Source organism: Salmo salar, chromosome 20 (genome assembly GCF_965601325.2).
Source record: "Salmo salar chromosome 20, fSalSal1, whole genome shotgun sequence".
Taxonomy (NCBI): Eukaryota; Metazoa; Chordata; class Actinopteri; order Salmoniformes; family Salmonidae; genus Salmo; species Salmo salar.
The window spans coordinates 48,903,076-48,924,048 of NC_138310.1; the positions used below are offsets into that span (position 1 = coordinate 48,903,076).

The window sequence follows — 20,973 nt, forward strand, 5'->3', positions numbered from 1 at the left end:
TCTCTCTCTCACTCTCTCACTCACTCACTGTATTTTGCACTCGTGCCGTCTTAATGCTATTATCCCTGTGCTCTTGTTCTGTGGCTGAATGCAGTACTGAGTGGGCCGGCCTGGAGCATACAGCCTTTTACTACTGCTGCTTATCAGCTGGCACAGAGAGACACCGTCACACACACATACACACACACACAAGAGAAAGAGACAGAGACAGTCACAGGAAGGGAGAAAAAAGGAGCGTGTACGTACCGAGAGTGCACCCTCTTACTCATTCTCTCTCCCCCTCTTTAATCCAAAGGCTATTGATTCAACTGCCCTCTTCATTTGCTCAGCCCAGTCTGCCCCTCTACTGCTCTGTGTATTAACCAGGTCTCTCTCCTCCTCCCTCCCTCCCCTCCCTCCCCCATCCAGGGCAGGCCAGCTCATCTGACCAGTGCCCTGTAGGTCTTCATATCCTCATTAAGAACACCGGCCTCTGTCAAACAGCCTGCTCTCTATCAAATCAGGAGAGGATGGACAGAAATGATAGAAAGAGGAGAGAGGAAAAAGTGGGAGAGAGAGGGGAGTGGGAGAGAGAGAGAGATAGAGAAGAGAGAGGGAGAGAGCGAGAAAGGGGAGAGAGGGAGAGATGAATAGAGAGAGGAGAGGGAGATAAAGAGAATAAAGTAACCGAGGAGCGAGAGAAATGGTGAAAAATAGAGAGAGTTAAAAGAAAGGGAAGAGGGGCAGGGACAAATCTGTGGACAGAGAGATTGACGGAGGGGATTTTAAAAGCCAGAGGTTAACCAACCCTGTAACCCCTTAACGCCATCCTCGTGCCCCCTTCCCTTCCCCCATCCCCCTGTGGAGGGCTCACCCTTCCCAGCAGGCTCCACAGTGACCTTGTCGCTGATGTTCCCCCGTCCGGCGGTGGTGACAGCGGCGGCCCAGATGAGGTACTGCTGTCCCCGGTTCAGGTGGGTGACCCGGTAGAACAGCAGCTCGGGGTTGGCCTCGTACTCACTGGGGGCCTGGGGGAGAAAACATCACACTGTCCACTCCGGCGCTGATCTAGAATCTGTTTTACCTTTAAGACCACAATGAACAAGATTATATGGACAGATCCTAGATCAGCACTCTGACTCAGAGATGGGCTCCAGACGCTATAAGAACAACGATGGAAAAGAGGCGACGCTCTGAGCGACGCAATCAGGACAAGACAGCTACTACTACTGACAGACGCAGAGAGCTTCAGGTTGCCTTTGAAAAGCAGCACAGACAACATGTTTCCCGGAACTTTTTCTCTGTTACATTATTTTTCTGCAGTCCAAAATGCTAGAGCGTGTATGAGTGTAGAGTTGATGGGGAGGAGGGATGGGAGACAGATGGGTGAGGGGAGAGAGCATGGGGAGCACACAGGCCCCCCTCTGGGGGAGAGAGAGAGTGGGGAGACCGTGGGGAGCGCAGGCGGTTAGATGAGAGCGAGGGAGGGAGACAACGGAGGACAGAACAATCAGTCAGCTAGAGATATCATTAACAATCAGACGGTCTAATGAGGGCTATCTACTGCAGGCAGCAGCAGAGGAGAGCACAAGGACTCTCACATGCGCGCACACACACACACACACACACACACACACACACACACACACACACACACACAGGCAGATATGACCTGGGGATGGATGCCAGGGCTCGGTGTAATTGTGGTGTGTTTAAGCCAGCCGTGTGTCTGCTGTCTAGACACATCCTCATCACTGTCCATACACACACACACCCACACCCCTTCACCACGCCAATCAAACACCCCCCAGGTACCCCAGCACCCAGGAAGTGCCCCCCCTTCCCCTCCCACCAAGTGAGTCTGTGGCCCTCCAGCTACTCAGCCTGTCACTGTGCTGCTCATCTCTACTCAGACTAGAGAGAGAGAGAGAGAAGAGCATATCTCCATATTCATACAGTATCACTATCAAACTGTTGTGCAGAAAGGTTTATTCTGGGCACATTTATTCACGTGTTCATGTTGTTTTTCCCCTGTTTCTCAACTGAACGCAGGCCTGTAGGGATCTACTGGGGTGGCTGGGTTCATCACAGCTTTCTCCCTCCCCCCTCTCTGTCTCCCTTGCCTCCCTTCTCTCTCCTTCTAGTGTGCTCTCTCGTTCCTCTCGTTCCTTATCTCCCTAGAGGATGGATGGATGGTAGGAGGGGAGGGGAGGAGTGTGTAACGGATATTAAAATATTCCTCCGGCGTGGAGATAGCGCTAATCCGGGGAGCGATAGAGGGAGATAATGAAAAGAGGAACAAAAGTACTCCCCGCGCGGTGTGTCTGACCCACCCTCCCCTCATCCCTCTCTCCAGTCGCACTCATTTACATAGTAATCATCCCTCACTCTGCGTGGGGGCCAGGAGAGAAGAGGGAGAGAAGAGGAGTAGAGTGAGCATGTGTATGTCTGGATGGGGTACATTCATTTGGTGTAAAGGTACACATAATATCTGTGTGTGTTCAGATATGTGTGTGCATACGTCTGTGTGAATATGCTGGAAGAGGTGTTTTATGCATGTATTTCAGAACTTGCTGTATAGCTGGAAAAGTGTGTGTGTGAGAGAGAGAGAGAGAGAGAGAGAGAGAGAGAGAGAGAGAGAGAGAGAGAGAGAGAGAGAGAGAGTGAGTGTGTGTGTCTTTGCTGTCAGCTTGTTTCCTGCACTCGTTGATGAACAGATGAGGTTGTCCTGGCAACGTGATGAGACGCAGATATGCAAATGAAGCAGAAGGGTGAAGTTACACGCACACACACTGCGGTATGAGGTTATTTCACACTCATCCTGCTGATACTGCAGCATCAGACCACATGCACACACACACACACACACACACACACACACACACACACACACTCACACACACACACACACACACAGGGATAGACACGAAAATACTTGTAGACAAACAAACACAAACACATTCAGAGGAGAGTGTATTATCATTTGTGCCAAGAGACCCTCCAAGTGAGGGAGATGGACAAAACCAAATGATGGACAAAACCCCCATTCAGCCCCTCTCCCAACTCACCGGTTGGCCTGATCCGGGGCTGGAGCAGTAGATGGTGTACTTGCGGATGATTCCATTGGGCTTGTGCGGGGGTAGCCAGGAAACCACCACACTGCTGGTGGATGAGGGCACAGCTTTGATGCCAGCCGGGGGGCCAGGGTCTGAGTCACAGAGCGAGAGCAGGAGAGAGAGACCGTTACAGAGAGGAAAGGAAATGAAAAGAGACAAATGGACATCAACATAAAGAGCAATACTGTAACTGCTTGCTCCTTCAAGGTGTGACGTGGAATATTCAGCTTGTTGTAAAACACTCAATTTGTCACGGCATGGACTCTACAAGGGGTTGAAAGTGTACTTCCCACAGTTCTCTCAAGTTGGCTGGACCATTCTTGAAACACACAGGGAACTGTTGAGAGTGAAAAACCCAGCAGTATTTCATTTCTTGACACAATTAAACCAGTGTGCCTGGCACCGACTACCATATCCCGTTCAAAGGTACTTACATCTTTTGCATTGCCCATTCACCCTCTGAATGGCACACATACACAATCCATGTCTCAGTTGTCTCAAGGCTTAAAAATCATTCTTTAACCTGTCTCCTCCCCTTCATCTACACTGATTGAAGTGGATTTAACAAGTGACATCAATAAGTGATCATGTCTTTCACCTGAATTCACCTGGTCAGTCTGTCATGGAAAGAGAAGGTCTTAGGGAAGTGTTACAGTTAGCAGGCTTTTTGCAGCTTTGCTGGTCTCAGCCTGTAATTTTAAGAGGCTCACAAGACTAACAGAGGAGAGGAGACAGGAGGGAGAGAGAGAGACAGAAAGAGAGACAGAGAGAGACAGAAAGAGAGAGAGAGAGAGAGAGAGATAGGCGTTTGCACAATTCTACACCAATCACTACTCCATATGCTGGAGACAGACCCAGGGGCAGAGAGAGGGAGAGCGAGACGAATGAAAAGAGGGAGAAGAGAGAGAATTCTCTTGGACGTATGTGAAGAGGGTGCCCCTGGACACACTGTCAACCCACATCAGACGTAGAGGAACACTCAGCTAGCCAACACACACACACAAACACACACACAAAGCCAGTCTGAAGAACTCATAGACAGAGACATTCACTGAGAGAATACAGAGGGTAAGAGAAAGATAGAGAACAGAGAGAGAGAGAGAGAGAACAGAGAGAGAGAGAGAGAGAGAGAGAGAGAGAGAGAGAGAGAGAAAGAGAGAACAGAGAGAGAGAGAAAGAGAGAACAGAGAGAGAGAGAGAGAGAACAGAGAGAGAGAACAGAGAGAGAGAGAACAGAGAGAGAGAGAAAGAGAGAACGAGAGAGAGAGAGAGAGAGAGAGAACAGAGAGAGAGAGAGAGAGAGAGAGAACAGAGAGAGAGAACAGAGAGAGAGAGAGAACAGAGAGAGAGAGAGACAGAGAGAGAGAGAGAACAGAGAGAGAGAGAGAGAGAGAGAGAGGAATAGAAGAAAGACCTCTGAAATAAGACTTCTGAGAATCTCTCCTCCGTCCCTCCTTCCCTCTGTTTCCAAACCCCGGCCCCCACCCCAGCTTTGCCCCAGGGATGAGAGGATGTAATCCACAGCCCACCAGTGTAAGCACAAAATTAATTATCTCTAAGCCACAAATAATTAATCTCTCTCCTTGTGCTGGGTGCTGAGCTGGACACACACACGTAGATGCAGATGTACACACACACACACACACACACACACACACACACACACACACACACACACACACACACACACACACACACACACACACACACACACACACACACACACACACACACACACACACACCACACTTATGCCCTTTAAACACACACCCTTTGGCATCTTAGTTTCATTAGTACTAGTAATAGCACATCACAGCACAAAGAGGTATTAATCAGCAACCTCAGCTTCCTAAACCCGACATCAGCCCCCTGTCATCCATCCACCCCCTCACACCCCACAGACTAACCCCAGCCCCCTGCCATCCATCCACCCCCTCACACCCCACAGACTAACCCCAGCCCCCTGCCATCCATCCACCCCCTCACACCCCACAGACTAACCCCAGCCCCCTGCCATCCATCCACCCCCTCACACCCCACAAACTAACCCCAGCCCAGCCCCCTGCCATCCATCCACCCCCTCACACCCCACACACTAACCCCAGCCCCCTGCCATCCATCCATCCCCCTCACACCCCACACACTAACCCCAGCCCAGCCTCCAGCCATCCATCCATCCCCCTCACACCCCACACACTAACCCCAGCCCAGCCCCATGTCATCCATCCATCCCCCTCACACCCCACAAACTAACCCCAGCCCCCTGCCATCCATCCACCCCCTCACACCCCACAAACTAACCCCAGCCCAGCCCCCTGCCATCCATCCACCCCCTCACACCCCACACACTAACCCCAGCCCAGCCCCTGTCATCCATCCATCCATCCATCTACCCCTCACGCACTAATCCCAGCCCCCTGCCATCCATCCATCCCCCTCACACCCCACAAAATGACCCCAGCCCTCTGCCATCCATCCCCCTCACACCCCACAAACTAACCCCAGCCTCCTGCCATCCATCCATCCCCCTCACACCCCACCAACTAACCCCAGCCCAGCCTCCTGCCATCCTTCCATCCCCCTCACACCCCACAAACTAACCCCAGCCCAGCCTCCTGCCATCCTTCCATCCCCCTCACACCCCACAAACTAACCCCAGGTTCCCACACCTTATCTAGCAGTAGGCCACACCCTCAAAACATGTGTGTGCATGCATTCCTCTGTGTATATGTTTGTGTATGTGGAGGGGCGTGTGTGTGTGTGTGTGTGTGTGTGCGTGTGCGCGCGCACTCACGGTCCTCGCGGGTTTGGATGTACAGCACATTGCTCCTGACCCCGTCCCCAGCCTGTGTGTAGGCCAGCACCTGCACACTGTAGTTAGTGAACTTCTCCAGCCCTCTCAGCTCCACCTGCTCACGAGATGTCGTGATGTTCTGCATCTCTCCCCATTCTGACAGAGACAGAGGGAGCGGGATGGAAAGAGACGGAGGGATAGAGGGTAGCAGAATGAAGAGTGTGTAGAGTTAGACAAAAGGACAAGGGGAAGAAGAGAGGACGAGCGGGGAAGGAGTTGGAAAATGGGGAAAGGATATGATCAGTCCTCAGGACGAGTTTCCCAAACAGAACCACTAAAGCACACCAACACATGCACAAAGATACAGACGGATAACTGGACACAGCACATGGCCCTTATACCGTATCGCTGCACGAGGAGTAGCTTTGAGGAGGTTCAGGTTTGTAGTATGATCAGCTAGTTTAGGGGCTCGTTGGCATTTGCTTGGAACATGTGTAGTAAGAGCGGCAGGCTGGTGGTTGGGGTTGGTTTCAAGGATTCACAAAATACATGTTTTATTTCGCCAGAGAAAAAAATCTATTTTACCAGGAAGACCAGTAAATAAGGTCTGGTACATAAACCACGTTAGGTAGCAGTCAGAGGTCAGGGCCGAGGGTTGAAAGGTTAAAGGTCAAACTCTGAGGTCGACTCAGGGCGGAGGGGTCAGAGGTCAGAGGCGTAGAAGTGATAGTTACTCTGCGCGTGGCCCTGTGCCCGTGCGTGCGGGTACGTCGGGCCCCCACAGCACCCACCTCCGTCGGGGAAGAGGGACCAGAAGACCACACGGTAACCCTTCAGCACGCCGTGCAGTGTCAGACGTGGGGGCTCCGCCCAGGTGATTACCGCCTCGTCGGATGTCACCGAGATGGCCCGCACGGTCTGGGGCGGCTGGCTGGGCACTGGAAAAAGGGAGGGAAGGAAGAGGAAGAGATTATTATCAGGACCCATCAATATACTACATGTTGAACACAACAGCTAGGGACGATTTCCCAGACACCACCAAGTAGTAAACCAAGACATGTAAAAACACAACCCAAACCCTAGATTCGCCTAAATATCTATCATCAGATGAGTGATGACTCTAAATAAATAAGACATCTATCCTCTCTGATGTGAAGATGTTGGCGTAAAAAGGTTCCTTTGTCTCACTTCTCCCAGGTGCCCCTTCTATCTATCAGCTGCCCTTGGCTCACTGACCAATGGGCTTTCACTGGGTGAATAACACCACTATTGAGGATGAACAGATCTGGACTTGTGAGAGAAAGCGAGGAACAGGATGATTGGATGAAGGCTGACTGAATGGAAAGAGAGAGAGAGAGAGAGAGAGAGAGAGAGAGAGAAAAAAAAAGAGGGAGAGAAATGAAAGAGGTGGAGTTGGCTTGCAACGATAAGGAAGCCGCAGCTGGTGTGGCGAGAGGGAGTTGTGGAGGACGAAATGGGGGAGGAAGGGAGAGAGGGAGGGAGAGGGGAGAAGAGAAATGAGGGGCTTGTGTTATTAGGTCTGAGGGTCCTTCTCCGCTCACAACCCTAGTGGACTCAACTCGAACAGCCATGAAGACGTTAACGTTCCAGACCTGACACAATCACAACCTACTACTATCAATTCACCTTACACAACCAATCACAACCTACTACTATCAATTCACCTTACACAACCAATCACAACCTACTACTATCAATTCACCTTGAATACAACACAAAGGGAGAGGGAAGAGCGAGGGAAGGGGCGGAGGAATCACGAGAGACAGGGAGGTGAGAGAAAAAGTGGGAGAGGAATAAAGAAGAACCAGGAAAACATCAAAACAGGCAAGAAGGGAGGGAGGTATGGAGAGACTAGAGTGAAAGAGTGGGGGGAGAGATGTGAGGCAGCTTGTGAGGGAGTAGAGGCAGAGAGACAAATGAAAGGTGGTTGTTTTTGGAGCGAGAGAGAGGGGAGGAGGAGAGGAGGGAACGCGGGCATAGGAGGAGAGGAAGAGGAGAAAGATGAAAAGAGGGAGCAGGGAGACAATGCGTTCAGCTGTGGATAATTACGGCAGGAAGCAAACAGAAAGAGAGAGACAAGCTAATTAGAATAATTTTTAGTATGCTTGTTGTTATCACTATTATCATAATGGCCATCAATATCACTGTCACCACAGAGACAGCCACTGGGAAGAGCAGTGCTCTGGACCAATAGGGCTTCAGCCAACTGTGTGTGTGTGTGTTTTCATATTTCATAGCAAGAGAAAAACATCAAGAGAGGGAGGAGGAATACACAGGAGAGTGTTGGAGAGACACCCCGGTAGAGATCATACAGAGACAGAGAGACAGAGACAGAGACAGAGACAGAGACAGAGAGAGAGAGAGAGAGAGAGAGAGAGAGAAGGAATACACAGGAGAGTGTTGGAGAGACACTCCGGTAGAGATCATCCAGACACAGAGAGAGAGACAGACAGACACAGACAGACACAGAGAGAGAGACAGACAGACACAGAGAGAGAGAGAGAGACACAGACAGAGAGACAGAGAGACAGAGAGACAGAGAGAGAAGGAATACACAGGAGAGTGTTGGAGAGACACCCCGGTAGAGATCATCCAGACACAGAGAGAGACCAAAGTTCTCAATTGGTACAACATATATAGAGTACTGAACACACTACAATTACTTAGGTTTAAAAATAAGATCAACTGGACACCTTGATGATTCAGTGAATGAACAGAGAGAAAGCACGCAGGGCATTCTATGACATTAAAAAACAAATTCAAATTGAAAAACCTATTAAAATTTGGCTAAAACTAATTGAATGTGTCATTGAACCAATTGCACTTTATGGCAGCGTGGTGTGGGGTCAACTTGCAAAACAAGATTTCACCAAATGGGACAAACACCCCATTGAAACCCTGCATGCAGAGTTCTGTAAGATTCTCCTAACTGTCCAGAGGAAAACTACAAACAATGCATGCAGGACAGAATTAGGCCAATATCCACTAATAATAAAAACGCAAAAAAGAGCAATAAAGTTTTGGAAACATCTAAAATACAGTGACCCCCTGTCATATCATTACCAAGCCCTGCAATGCCAAGAGCTGAGCAAAGAAAAGAGTCCCCTCATCCAGCTGGTCCTGGGGCTGAGTTCACAAACCTGTTCTACTAACACACTGAAGCCTCAGGACCAGAACATCCAATCAATCAGAATAAACCAAATTACAACACAGTCAAAGAAAAACTACATTGCTTATTGGGAAACACAAGCACAAACACAAAGCAAAATGCAGTGTTATCTAGCCCTAAATCGACAGTACACCGTGGCTAACTATTTGACCATGGTTACTGATCAAAACCTTAGAAAAACCTTGACAAAGTACAGGCTCAGTGAGCACAGCCTTGCCATTGAGAAGGGTAGACACAGGAAAACCTGGCTCCCTGTAGAGAAAAGGCTGTGCAACCACTGCACAACAGCAGAACCCGAGACAGAGCTACATTTCCTGACAAAATGTCAAAAATATAAAACAATTAGAGAGAGTCATTTCCCCAAATTTGAAACCCTTATTCAAGGTTTCAAAGACCTCTCTGATGAGGATAGGCTACCCGTCCTGTTGGGGGAGGACACAGAGACCTGTGGGTTGGCAGCGCACTACATTGCTGCATGCCATAAGATGAGGGACAGTGTCTGACAGACCAACCAACCTGCACATGTCCTCTACTGTATGCTTATTGTTAAATGTATGGTTATTTTGACCCTTGGTTATTGTTGTTACTGTTGTCCCATTGACAATTTTGATTCTTCTTATTTTAATATTATATATATCCAAAGTAAGCTTTGGAAATATGTACATTGTTAAGTCATGCCAATAAAGCAAATTTAATTGAATTGAATGAGAGACAGAGAGAGGGGGGAAGGAGAGGAATACACAGGAGAGTGTTGGAGAGACGCCCTGCTAGAGATCACCCAGACACAGAGAGAGAGGGATGGGGGGAGAGAGCGGGCAAACACAAGTATTTCCTGTGACTGTACCTCAAAACCAAATATTTTCCTGGCCCACCACTCCACCATGGACTTGAACAGCCTTTACGACCAGGTCCACCTATACAAGGCAGCAGTGCCCACCGTCGCCCGGACTCTACATCGCGCTCAAACGCAGCCCCAACACTTCACACAGGAGCAACAGATCAATAGACACCCCGCCCAGACCAGCGAGACACCCCCCCCCCCCCCCCGGACCTACACATACAGGACCCACACCGAGAGGACCTACATCCAGACCACAACCCCCCCCCCAAGTCTACCATGCCCACACCCCATTTAGGCCCCTTCAGATCAGACCTATGCCACAAAGAGGGCCTCAACATGGAAGTCACACATACGCCCAGGCCGTGAGCGGGCAAACAGGCCCAACCCCCACTCTTACACTAGCCCAAGCCAATGGCATGTACCAGATGCTCAGCAGGCTCTGCTCACACTTACTGGCCTGAGGCCAAACCACACAACATTGGTCACTTTATGGAGCACAAAGCCTTCACTATCTCATCCTGGAATATCCAAGGCCTGAGGTCATTTGCCTTTGGCCTAAAGAGCAGGAACCTAGACTTCATCAAAGAAATCGGAAATACCGACATTGTCATCCTACAAGAAATCTGGTATAGAGGAGACGAACCCACTGGTTGCCCTCTAGATTACAGAGACGTGGTAGTCCAATCCACCAAACTACCAGGTGTGAAACAGGGAAGAGACTCAGGGGGTATGCTGATGTGATATAGAGCAGACCAAACCAACTCTATTAAATGTATCAAAACAGGAACATTTTACATCTGGCTAGAAATTAACAAGGAAAGTATCTCAACAGAGAAGAATGTCCTCATGTGTGCTACCTATATCCGCCCAATAGAATCCCCATACTTTAATGAAGACAGCTTCTCCATCATGGAGGGGTAAATCAATCATTTTCAGGCCCAGGGACATGTACTAGTCTGTGGTGACCTAAATGCCAGAACCGGACAAGAACCTGACACCCTCAGCACACAGGGGGACAAACACCTGCCTGGAGGTGACAGCATTCCCTCCCCAATATGCCCCCCTAGGCACAACTATGACAACATAACCAACAAAAATGGGTCACAACTCCTGCAGCTCTGTCGCACACTGGGTATGTACATAGTCAGTGGTAGGCTTTGAGGGGACTCCTATGGTAGGTACACCTATAGCTCATCTCTTGGCAGTAGTACTGTAGACTACTTTATCACTGACCTCAACACAGAGTCTCTCAGAGTGTTCAGTCAGCCTACTGACACCCCTATCAGATCACAGCAAAATCACAGTCTACTTGAACAGAGCAATACTTAATCATGAAGCATCAAAGCCAAAGGAACTGAGTAATATTTAGAAATGCTATAGATGGAAGGAATGTAGTGTGGAAACCTACCAAAAACCAATAAGGCAACAACAAATTCAATCCCTTTAAGAACTTCCCGGACAAAACGTTTCACTGTAATAGTGAAGGTGTAAACCTGGCAGTAGAAAATCTTCACAGTATATTTGACCTCTCAGCTTCCCTATCAAATCTAAAAATCTCAAATAGAAAACCGAAGAAAATGAACAACAATGACAAATGTTTTGATGAAGAATGCAGAAATCTGAGAAAGAAATTGAGAAACCTGTCCAACCAAAAACATAGAGACCCGGAAAGCCTGAGTCTACGCCTTCACTATGGTGAATCACAAAAACGATACAGAAATACACTACGGAAGAAGAAGGAACAGCACGGCAGAAATCAGCTCAATGTAATTGAAGAATCCATAGACTCTAACCACTTCTGGGAAAATTGGAAAACACTAAACAAACAAACAACACAAAGAATTATCTATCCAAAATGGAAATGTATGGGTAAACCACTTCTCCAATATTGTTGGCCCTCTAACAAAGAACAAACAAGAAAAAATATATACATGATCAAATAGAAATCTTAGAATCAACTATTAAAGACTACCAGAACCCACTGGATTCTCCAATTACCTGAAATGAACTACAGACAAAATAAAAACCCTCCAACCCAAAAAGGCCTGTGGTGTTGATGGTATCTTCAATGAAATTATAAAATATACAGACAACAAATTCCAATTGGCTATACTAAAACTCTAACATTATCATTAGCTTTTGCATTTTCCCCTCAATATTTGTAACCAAAGGTATGATCACTCTAATCCACAAAAGTGGAGACAAATTGGATTTAATAACTACCGTGTGATATGTGTCAACAGCAACCTTGGGAAAATCCTCTGTATTATCATTAACAGCAGACTTGTACATTTCCTCAGTGAAAACAATGTACTGAGCAAATGTCAAATTGGCTTTTTACCAAATTATCGTACGACAGACCACATACTCACTCTGCACACCCTAATTGACAAACAAATAAACCAAAACAAAGGCAAAGTCTTCTCATGCTTTGTTGATTTAAAAAAAGTTTTCGACTCAATTTGGCATGAGGGTCTGCTATACAAATTAATGGAAAGTGGTGTTGGGGAAAAAATATACGATATTATAAAATCCAAGTGTGCGGTTAACATAGGCAAAAAACACACATTTCTTCCCACAGGGCCGTGGGGTGAGACAGGGATGCAGCTTAAGCCCCACCCTTTTCAACATATTTATCAACGAATTGGCAAGGGCACTACAAAAGTCTGCAGCACCCGGCCTCACCCTACTAGAATCTGAAGTCAAATGTCTACTGTTTACTGATGATCTGGTGCTTCTGTCACCAACCAAGGAGGGCCTACAGCAGCACCTAGATCTTCTGCACAGATTCTGCCAGACCTGGGCCCTGACAGTAAATCTCAGTAAGACCAAAATAATGGTGTTCCAAAAAAGGTCCAGTCACTATGACCACAAATACAAATTCCATCTAGACACTGTTGCCCTAGGGCACACAAAAAAACTATACATACCTTGGCCTAAACATCAGCGCCACAGGTAACTTCCACAAAGCTGTGAACAATCTGAGAGACAAGGCAAGAAGGGCCTTCTATGCCATCAAAAGGAACATAAAATTCAACATACCAATTAAGATCTGGCAAAAAATACTTGAATCAGCTATAGAACCAATTGCCCTTTATGGTTGTGAGGTATGGGGTACAGTCACCAACAAAGAATTCACAAAATGGGACAAACACCAAATTGAGACTGCATGCAGAATTCTGCAAAAATATCCTCCGTGTACAACACCAAATAATTCATGCAGAGCAGAATTAGGCCAATACCCGCTAATTATCAAAATCCAGAAAAGAGCCGTTAAATTCTACAACCACCTAGAAGGAAGCGATTCCCAAACCTTCCATATCAAAGCCATCACCTACAGAGAGATTAACCTGGAGAAGAGTCCCCTAAGCAAGCTGGCCCTGGGGCTCTGTTCACAAACACACCCCACATAGGCCCAGGACAGCAACACAATTAGACCCAACCAAATCAAAAAGATAATTACTTGACACATTGGAAAGAATTAACAAAAAAACTGAACGAACTAGAATGCTATTTGGTCCTAAACAGAGAGTACACAGTGGCAGAATACCTGACCACGGTGACTGACCCAAACTTAAAGGAAAGCTTTGACTATGTACTGACTGAGTGAGCATAGCCTTGCTATTGAGAAAGGCCGCCGTAGGTAGACCTGGCTCTCAAGAGAAGACAGGCTATGTGCACACTGCCCACAAAACGAGGTGGAAACTGAGCTGCACTTCCTAACCTCCTGCCCAATGTATGACCATATTAGCGACACATATGTCCCTTAGATTACACAGATCCACAAAGAATTTGAAAACAAACCCGATGTTGATAAACTCCCATATCCATTGGGTGAAATACCGCAGTGTACCATCACAGCAGCAAGATTTGTGACCTGTTGCCACAAGAAAAGGTTGACCAGTGAAGAACAAACACAATTGTAAATACAACCCATATTTATGATTATTTGTTTTCCCCTTTGTACACCATTACAACACTGTATATATACATACTATGACATTTGTTAATGTCTTTATGCTTTTGGAACTTTTGTGAGTGTAATGTTTACTGTTCATTTTTATTGATTATTATCTACTTCACTTGCATTGTTAACATATGTTACCCATGCCAATAAAGCCCCTTGAATTGAACTGAACTGAGAGAGAGGTTAGAGATGAAGTAAGAAGGGAGATATCTAAAAAAGAATTGATAGCAAAAGGAGAAAGAATCATTTGGGAATGTTCAAAGATGAGGTGAGGAGTGTGACAAAGGTAGAGGGATCAGGTATATTTGGCCCTCTAAGTATTTGGCCCTCTGGTCATTTGGACTATTTTTACTCAAACATGTCTACATTAGGGCTCCTGCTAAGAAAACACATTAGAACATCAATCAAGGATTGTGTGTGTGTGTGTGTGCGTATGTCTTGTCTGTGTGTGTGTTCCATGCCCCCTACCATCTTCCAGTGTGGTAGCGTTGATCTCAGAGCTGGAGGGGCCTGTGCCGGCCCTGTTGAAGGCCTGGACCACCACTCCATATTGGGCAAACTTCTTCAGGTTGTCCAGGGTGTACACCTCACTGTCCCCCGTAGCCTTCATCTCCACGATACTGTACTGGCCGTTACTGCCAGGCCCGTTCTCACGGTAACCAATCTGGTAACCCCGGATCACCCCGTTCTGAAGCTCCTTCCTGGGGGCCTAGAGGGACAGAGGGAGAAGAGAGGGATGAGAGAATGAAAGAGGATAAAATTGACATTGATAGAGTTCTGTGGCGGGAACAGATATGTGATTCTCATGTGATTCTAGGTTTTAATTTCAGACTGGTCCTCGACCTGTAAAGAGAGTCTCATGCCATATTGCTATGATGTTTGTAATATGTTGAATCTTGAATCTACAAGTGGTTTACCTTCCAGGTGACGCGGATGCTCTGCGAGGTCATAGGCTGGAGGAAAACCTCCATAGGAGGACCATCAGGCTCTGGCGGGAGGAAAAAAGAGATGGTCAATCTTTTTCAGTGCAGTCAAAGGTCATCTCATCGATATCCGTTTGTGCGTGTTTATGTTTGTGCGTGTACAGTGCCTTCGGGAAAAAATTCAAACCCCTTGACCTTTTCCACATTTTGTTAGCTTCTTCCATCTCCACAGAGGATTTTTAGAGCTCTGTCAAAGTGACCACCGGGTTCTTGGTCACCTCCCTGATCAAGGCCCTTTTCCACCGATTGCTCAGTTTGGCCGGGCGGCCAGCTCTAGGAAGTGTCTTGGTGGTTCCAAACTTCTTCCATTTAAGAATAAGGCCACTGTGTTTTTGGGGACCTTCAATGCTGCAGACATGGTTTGGTACCCTTCCCCAGATCTGTGCTGCGACACAATCCTGTCTCGAAGCTCTATGGACAATTCCTTCGACCTCATGGCTTGGTTTTTGCTCTGACATGCACTGTCAGCTGTGGGACCTTATATAGACAGGTGTGTGCCTTTCCAAATCAAGTTGTAGAAACATCTCAAGGATGATCAATGGAAACAGGAAGCACCTGAGCTCAATTTTGTGTCTCATAGCAAAGGGTCTGAATACTTATGTAAATGAGGCATTTCTGTTTTTTATTTTGAATAAACTGGCAAAATGATCTAAAAACCTGTTTTCACTTTGTCCTTATGGGGTATTGTGTGCAGATTGCTGAGGGTTTTGTTTTATTTAATACATTTTAGAATACGGCTGTAACGTAACAAAATGTGGAAAAAGTCAAGGGGTCTGAATACTTTCTGAAGGCACTGTATGTGTGTGGTTGTGTTAGACTCACGTGCTTCCTCTGTGCTGATGGTGAGCTCCTTGCTGGCTTGACTGTGTCCGATCTTGTTGTAGGAGAACATGCGGATGCTGTAGACTTGGGCAGGGTGTAGATCCACGATGTTGGCCTGGTTATTGGTGGGAGAGATCTTACGGGTGGCATGCTTTAACTCCCATGGATCTGCATGTGTTGATGAGAGTGTGTGTGTGTGTGTGTGTGTGTGTGTGTGTGTGTGTGTGTGTGTGTGTGTGTGTGTGTGTGTGTGTGTGTGTGTGTGTGTGCACACAAAAGACAGAAGATACATTAGTCGGTTATAGTTATGTTCTCAGCACCGACTAATAGTCAATCCCCAGTTTAACCCCCGCTGTCCCCTGGCATACCGGTCTTGTTCTTGTACTCAATGTCGTAGCTGGTGATGATGCTGTTGCCGTCAAATCTCTGGGTCCAGCGCAGGTTCATACTCCGATCCTTCACCTCCCTCACCTCCAACTCTGGAGGGTCTGGGGGCTCTGAGAGAGAAGGAGGGAGAGAAAGAAAGGAAAGGAGAAAGATGTAAGGTAGAACCCTTTTTAGTTCCAGGTAGAACCCTTTTTAGCTCCAGGTAGAATCCTTTTTAGTTCCAGCTAGAATCATTTTGGGTTCCATGTAGAACCCTCTGTAGAAAGGGTTCTAAATGGAACCAAATATGGTTCTACCTGGAACCTGGGTTCTCCAATGGGGAGAAAGATTTGTTGTTTTTGTTTAAAATTTCACTGACGTCACCCTTTTGTTTATAATGTAGGAAGAAAAAATTCATGACGTTTCGCACAATTCGAACAACCCTTTTAAGTTCCAGATAGCACATTTGTTTTTAAGAGTGTAGAGGGAATAGAACATTAGCATAGTGTGAAAGAAAGTGATCCTGTACTGATTTTTGCTCTCTCCCGATTCATGTCACAGTAAGCAGGTAGTTGTCTATTCACTAGGCACCAAACGGAAGAAAACGGACTGAAACAGGGATGATTACCTGAACTATCATTTTCCATTGCAAAACACTTTGCTACGGTGTGCGCTAATGAATGTGACCCAAGCATTTCCATCTGGGTGATTGTCTGACCCACTGACCTTGCACAGTGAGCTGGATGAGTCCCCGGCCCTCTCCATATGAGTTGATGGCATGGCAGGAGAAGAAGACCGAGTCACCACGTTCTGCTGGCTTCAGCTACAGAGACAGAGACAGAGACAGAGACAGAGACAGAGACAGAGAGAGAGAGAGAGAGAGAGAGAGAGAGAGAGAGAGAGAGAGAGACAGACAGACAGACAGACAGACAGACAGACAGACAGACAGACAGACAGACAGACAGACAGACAGACAGAGAGAGAGAGAGAGAGAGAGAGAGAGAGAGAGAGAGAGAGAGAGAGAGAGAGAGAGAGAGAGAGAGAGAGAGAGAGAGACAGACAGACAGACAGAGAGAGAGAGAGAGAGAGAGAGAGCGAGAGAGAGAGAGAGAGACTACGTGAAGCCACCTCCATACACATCTCATCTGATCTCATATCCTCCATTTGGTGTATCTGATGTCCTAACCCTCTAAATGGTGTGTGTGTTTTTATCTGTGTCTGTTTCTGTGTCAGACTGTATGTTTGTGTGTATGTCTACAGTATATGTGTGTGACTCACCTTCAGCGTAGACAATACTTCATCACTCTTCTCGTTGGGGCTGGTGGTGATGGCGTAGCGTGGGTTACGGTCGGGGTCGATGACCGTGTCACCACGCTCCCAACGGATGATGATAGGCCATTCCCCCCTCGCTGTGCAGTTCAGCTCCTTAATCTGTCCCTTAATGGCCATGGTGGTGTTGGGGTGCGACGTGATCATTGCTGGGACTGGAGAGAGAACGATGGAGGGAAGAATGAAGGTGGGATGGATGGCGGGAGTGACAAGGGAAATAATGGGACAGAGTCCGACAGGGAAATACAGGCAGAGTTTTTCGTTATACATGAGTTTCCACCAAAATATAAGAATCAACTTTTGTACTAAGATCATTTTAAAGGAGGGATGAAATGACTGATTTAGCCTCGGTTTTAATCCTCATTAGGAAATGCGACTGAGAATGAGATTGAAACAGTGTAACCAAGTCTTGTGTCTAGATTTAGCCTTGGCTAGCAAGTTAGCCAACTTCTTTGGCTAACTTTGGCTAGCTTCAGCTGGCCAGTGTGTCGCTGTTGGTTTGACTTTCGATAGCCTATCTGTGGGGCTAGTTAGGGACTGTCAATATATTCCACATATGGGGCAATATCTTCAAGTTGCACACCTTTTAGTCTTCTCATTAATTTAAAGCTTTCAATGCTTGTATATGAATGTCTACTATATATCATTGGTTTGAGGTTTTTAAGTCATTGAAATTTGGAGCTATTGAATGTTTAAAAATATTGTCCCATGTACATTGTATAATTTACTGATGGTCCCTAGCTAGCCCCACAGGGATATCCAAAGTCAAACCAAATTTACCATGGGCATTACGATTGGGTCACTTGCAGCTGTGCGCCGAATTGATGATTACTTAGGTGCTGCCAGCTGTGGGTATGTTGGCAGGATTGAAATACACCCAACCCAAGGAAAACTGCTACATACCCTTCATTCCATGACATATTTTTTAAATTATCTTGCAAATCTCAGTTTTGGACGGGACTAACTTTATGACCAAATGTATCCTATTTACACTTAATAGTCAATTTTGACACTAGAATAAATGTTTCTTACTCATAATCATAATAAAGTCACATTACCTAGTGGCCTCATGGGTGGAATATTATATTTTTCATAATGTATTAAAAAAAAAGAAAAAAATGGCAAAAACTCTGGTGTTTCTATGTCAAACAGTTGTGTTACATTTCAGTCTTCTGTGATGTACACTACCGCTCAAAAGTTTGGGGTCACTTAGAAATGTCCTTGTTTTCCATGAAAAAATGATTGTGTCCATATTTGCTTTCATCAAAGAATCCTCCATTTTGCAGCAATTACAGCTTTGCAGTCCTTGGGCTTTCTGGCAATCTGAAGAGATTTCACCCCATGTTCCCTGAAGCACCTCCCACAATTTGGATTGGCTTGATGGGCACTTCTTACGTACCAAGCTGCTCCCACAACAGCTCAATAGGGTTGAGATCCGGTGACTGTGCTGGCCACTCCATTATAGAGGGATTACCAGCTGACTGCTTCTTCCCAAAATAGTTATTGCATAGTTTGGAGCTGTGCTTAGGGTCATTGTCCTGTTGTAGGAGGAAATTGGCTCCAATTAAGTGCCGTCCACAGGGTATGGCGTTGCAAAATGGAGGGATAGCCTTCCTTCTTCAAGATCCCTTTTACCCTGTACAAATCTCCCACTTTACCACAACCAAAGCACCCCCAGACCATCACATTGCCTCCACCATGCTTTACAGATGGCGTCAAGCACTTCTCCAGCATTTTTTCATTTTTTCTGCATCTCACGAATGTTCTTCTTTGTGATCCGAACACCTCAAACTTAGATTTGTCTGTCCATAGCACTTTTTTCCAATCTTCCTCTGTTCAGTGTCTGTGTTCTTTTGCCCATCTTAATCTTTCCTTTTTATTGGCCAGTCTGAGATATGGCTTTTTCTTTGCAACTCTGTCTAGAAGGTCAGCATCCCGGAGTTGCCTCTTCACTGTTGACGTTGAGACTAGTGTTTTGCAGGTACTATTTAATGAAGCTGCCAGTTGAGGACTTGTGAGGCATCTGTTTCTCAAACTAGACACTCTAATGTACTTGCTCTCTAGCTCAGTTGTGCACTGGGGCCTCCCACTCCTCTTTCTATTCTGGTTAGGGCCAGTCTACGCTGTTCTGTGAAGGGATTAGTACACAGTGTTGTATGAGATCTTCAGTTTCTTGGCAATTTCTTGCATGGAACAGCCTTCATTTCTCAGAACAAGAATAGACTGACAAGTTTTGGAAGAGAGTTCTTTGTCTCTGGCCATTGTTAGCCTGTATTCAAACCCACAAATGCTGATGCTCCAGATACTCAACTAGTCTAAAGAAGGCCAGTTTTATTGCTTCTTTAATCAGAACAACAGTTTTAAGCTGTGCTAACATAATTGCAAAAGGGTTTTCTAATGATCAATTATCCTTTTAAAATGATAAACTTGGATTAGCTAACACAACGTGCCATTGGAACACAGGAGTGATGGTTGCTGATAATGGGCCTTTGTAAGCCTATGTACTGTACTGTAGATATTCCATAAAAATGTGGCTGTTTCCAGATACAATAGTCATTTACAACATTAACAATGTCTACACTGTATTTCTGATGAATTTTATGTTATTTTAATGGACAAAACATGTGCTTTTCTTTCAAAAACAATGACATTTCTAAGTGACCCCAAACTTTTCAATGGTAGTGTATATAAAGTGTAATATTTGGATGTAAACTCTGTGTGACCCTGATTTAGCCCACTGCAGTAAAAGGGTAAGTCCATTAGGCAATGGAGGAGCAATTATCTTAGTGCCTAAGATGATTATGTTTTGGGAAACTCATCTCTGTATGATAAAGTAGCATCACAGTAAAGTAGAACTGTAGTCAATGATAAGATATACAGTACCAGTCAAAGGATTGGACAGACCTATTCGTTCAAGGGTTTCTCTTTATTTTTACTATTTAGAATAATAGTGAAGACATCAAAACTATAAAATAACACATATGGAATCATGTAGTAACCAAAAAAAGTGTTAAACAAATCAAAATATATTTTACATTTGAGATTCTTCAAAGTAGCCACCCTTTGCCTCGATGACAGCTGTGCACACTCTTGGCATTCTCTCAAGCAGCTTCATGAGGTAGTCAATTAACATGTGTGCCTTGGTAAAGGTTAATTTGTGGAATTTCTTTCCTTCTTAATGTGTTTGAGCCAATCAGTTGTGTCGTGACAAGGTAGGGGGGTATACAAAAGATAGACCTATTTGGTAAAAGACCAAGTTCATCTTATGGCAAGAAATGATAGTCCATCATTACTTTAAGACATGAAGGCCAGTCAATACGGAAAATTTCAAGAACTTTGAAAGTTTCTTCAAGTGCTGTCACAAAAACCATCATGCGCTATGATAAAACTGGCTATCATGAGGACCGCCACAGGAAAGGAAGACCCAGAGTTACCTCTGCCGCAGATGATATGTTCATTGGAGTTACCAGCCTAAGAAATTTCAGCCCAATTAAATGCTTCACAGAGTTCAAGTAACAGACACATCTCAACATCAACTGTTCAGAGAAGACTGCATGAATCAGGCCTTCATGGTTGAATTGCTGCA

General features: G+C 46.0%; 1 protein-coding gene across 6 annotated transcripts in view; it reads right to left on the bottom strand.

Moving 5' to 3' along the window:
- The window catches only part of LOC106612745 (cell adhesion molecule DSCAML1), a 138,324-nt gene that overhangs the window by 12,877 nt on the left and 104,474 nt on the right, over positions 1 to 20,973 (bottom strand). For 4 of the 6 annotated variants that reach the window (XM_045703560.2, XM_045703559.2, XM_045703558.2 and 1 more), the window contains exons 13-22: positions 17,337 to 17,542; positions 16,785 to 16,881; positions 16,061 to 16,189; positions 15,693 to 15,860; positions 14,805 to 14,875; positions 14,356 to 14,596; positions 6,624 to 6,827; positions 5,890 to 6,045; positions 3,048 to 3,187; positions 854 to 1,007 (exon numbers count right to left, since the gene is read on the bottom strand). In XM_045703560.2, the coding sequence (XP_045559516.1) occupies positions 854 to 1,007; positions 3,048 to 3,187; positions 5,890 to 6,045; positions 6,624 to 6,827; positions 14,356 to 14,596; positions 14,805 to 14,875; positions 15,693 to 15,860; positions 16,061 to 16,189; positions 16,785 to 16,881; positions 17,337 to 17,542 (1,566 nt within the window). The remainder of the gene's footprint in view (positions 1 to 853; positions 1,008 to 3,047; positions 3,188 to 5,889; positions 6,046 to 6,623; positions 6,828 to 14,355; positions 14,597 to 14,804; positions 14,876 to 15,692; positions 15,861 to 16,060; positions 16,190 to 16,784; positions 16,882 to 17,336; positions 17,543 to 20,973) is intronic. The other 2 variants (XM_045703562.2, XM_045703561.2) reach the window with 1 other exon arrangement.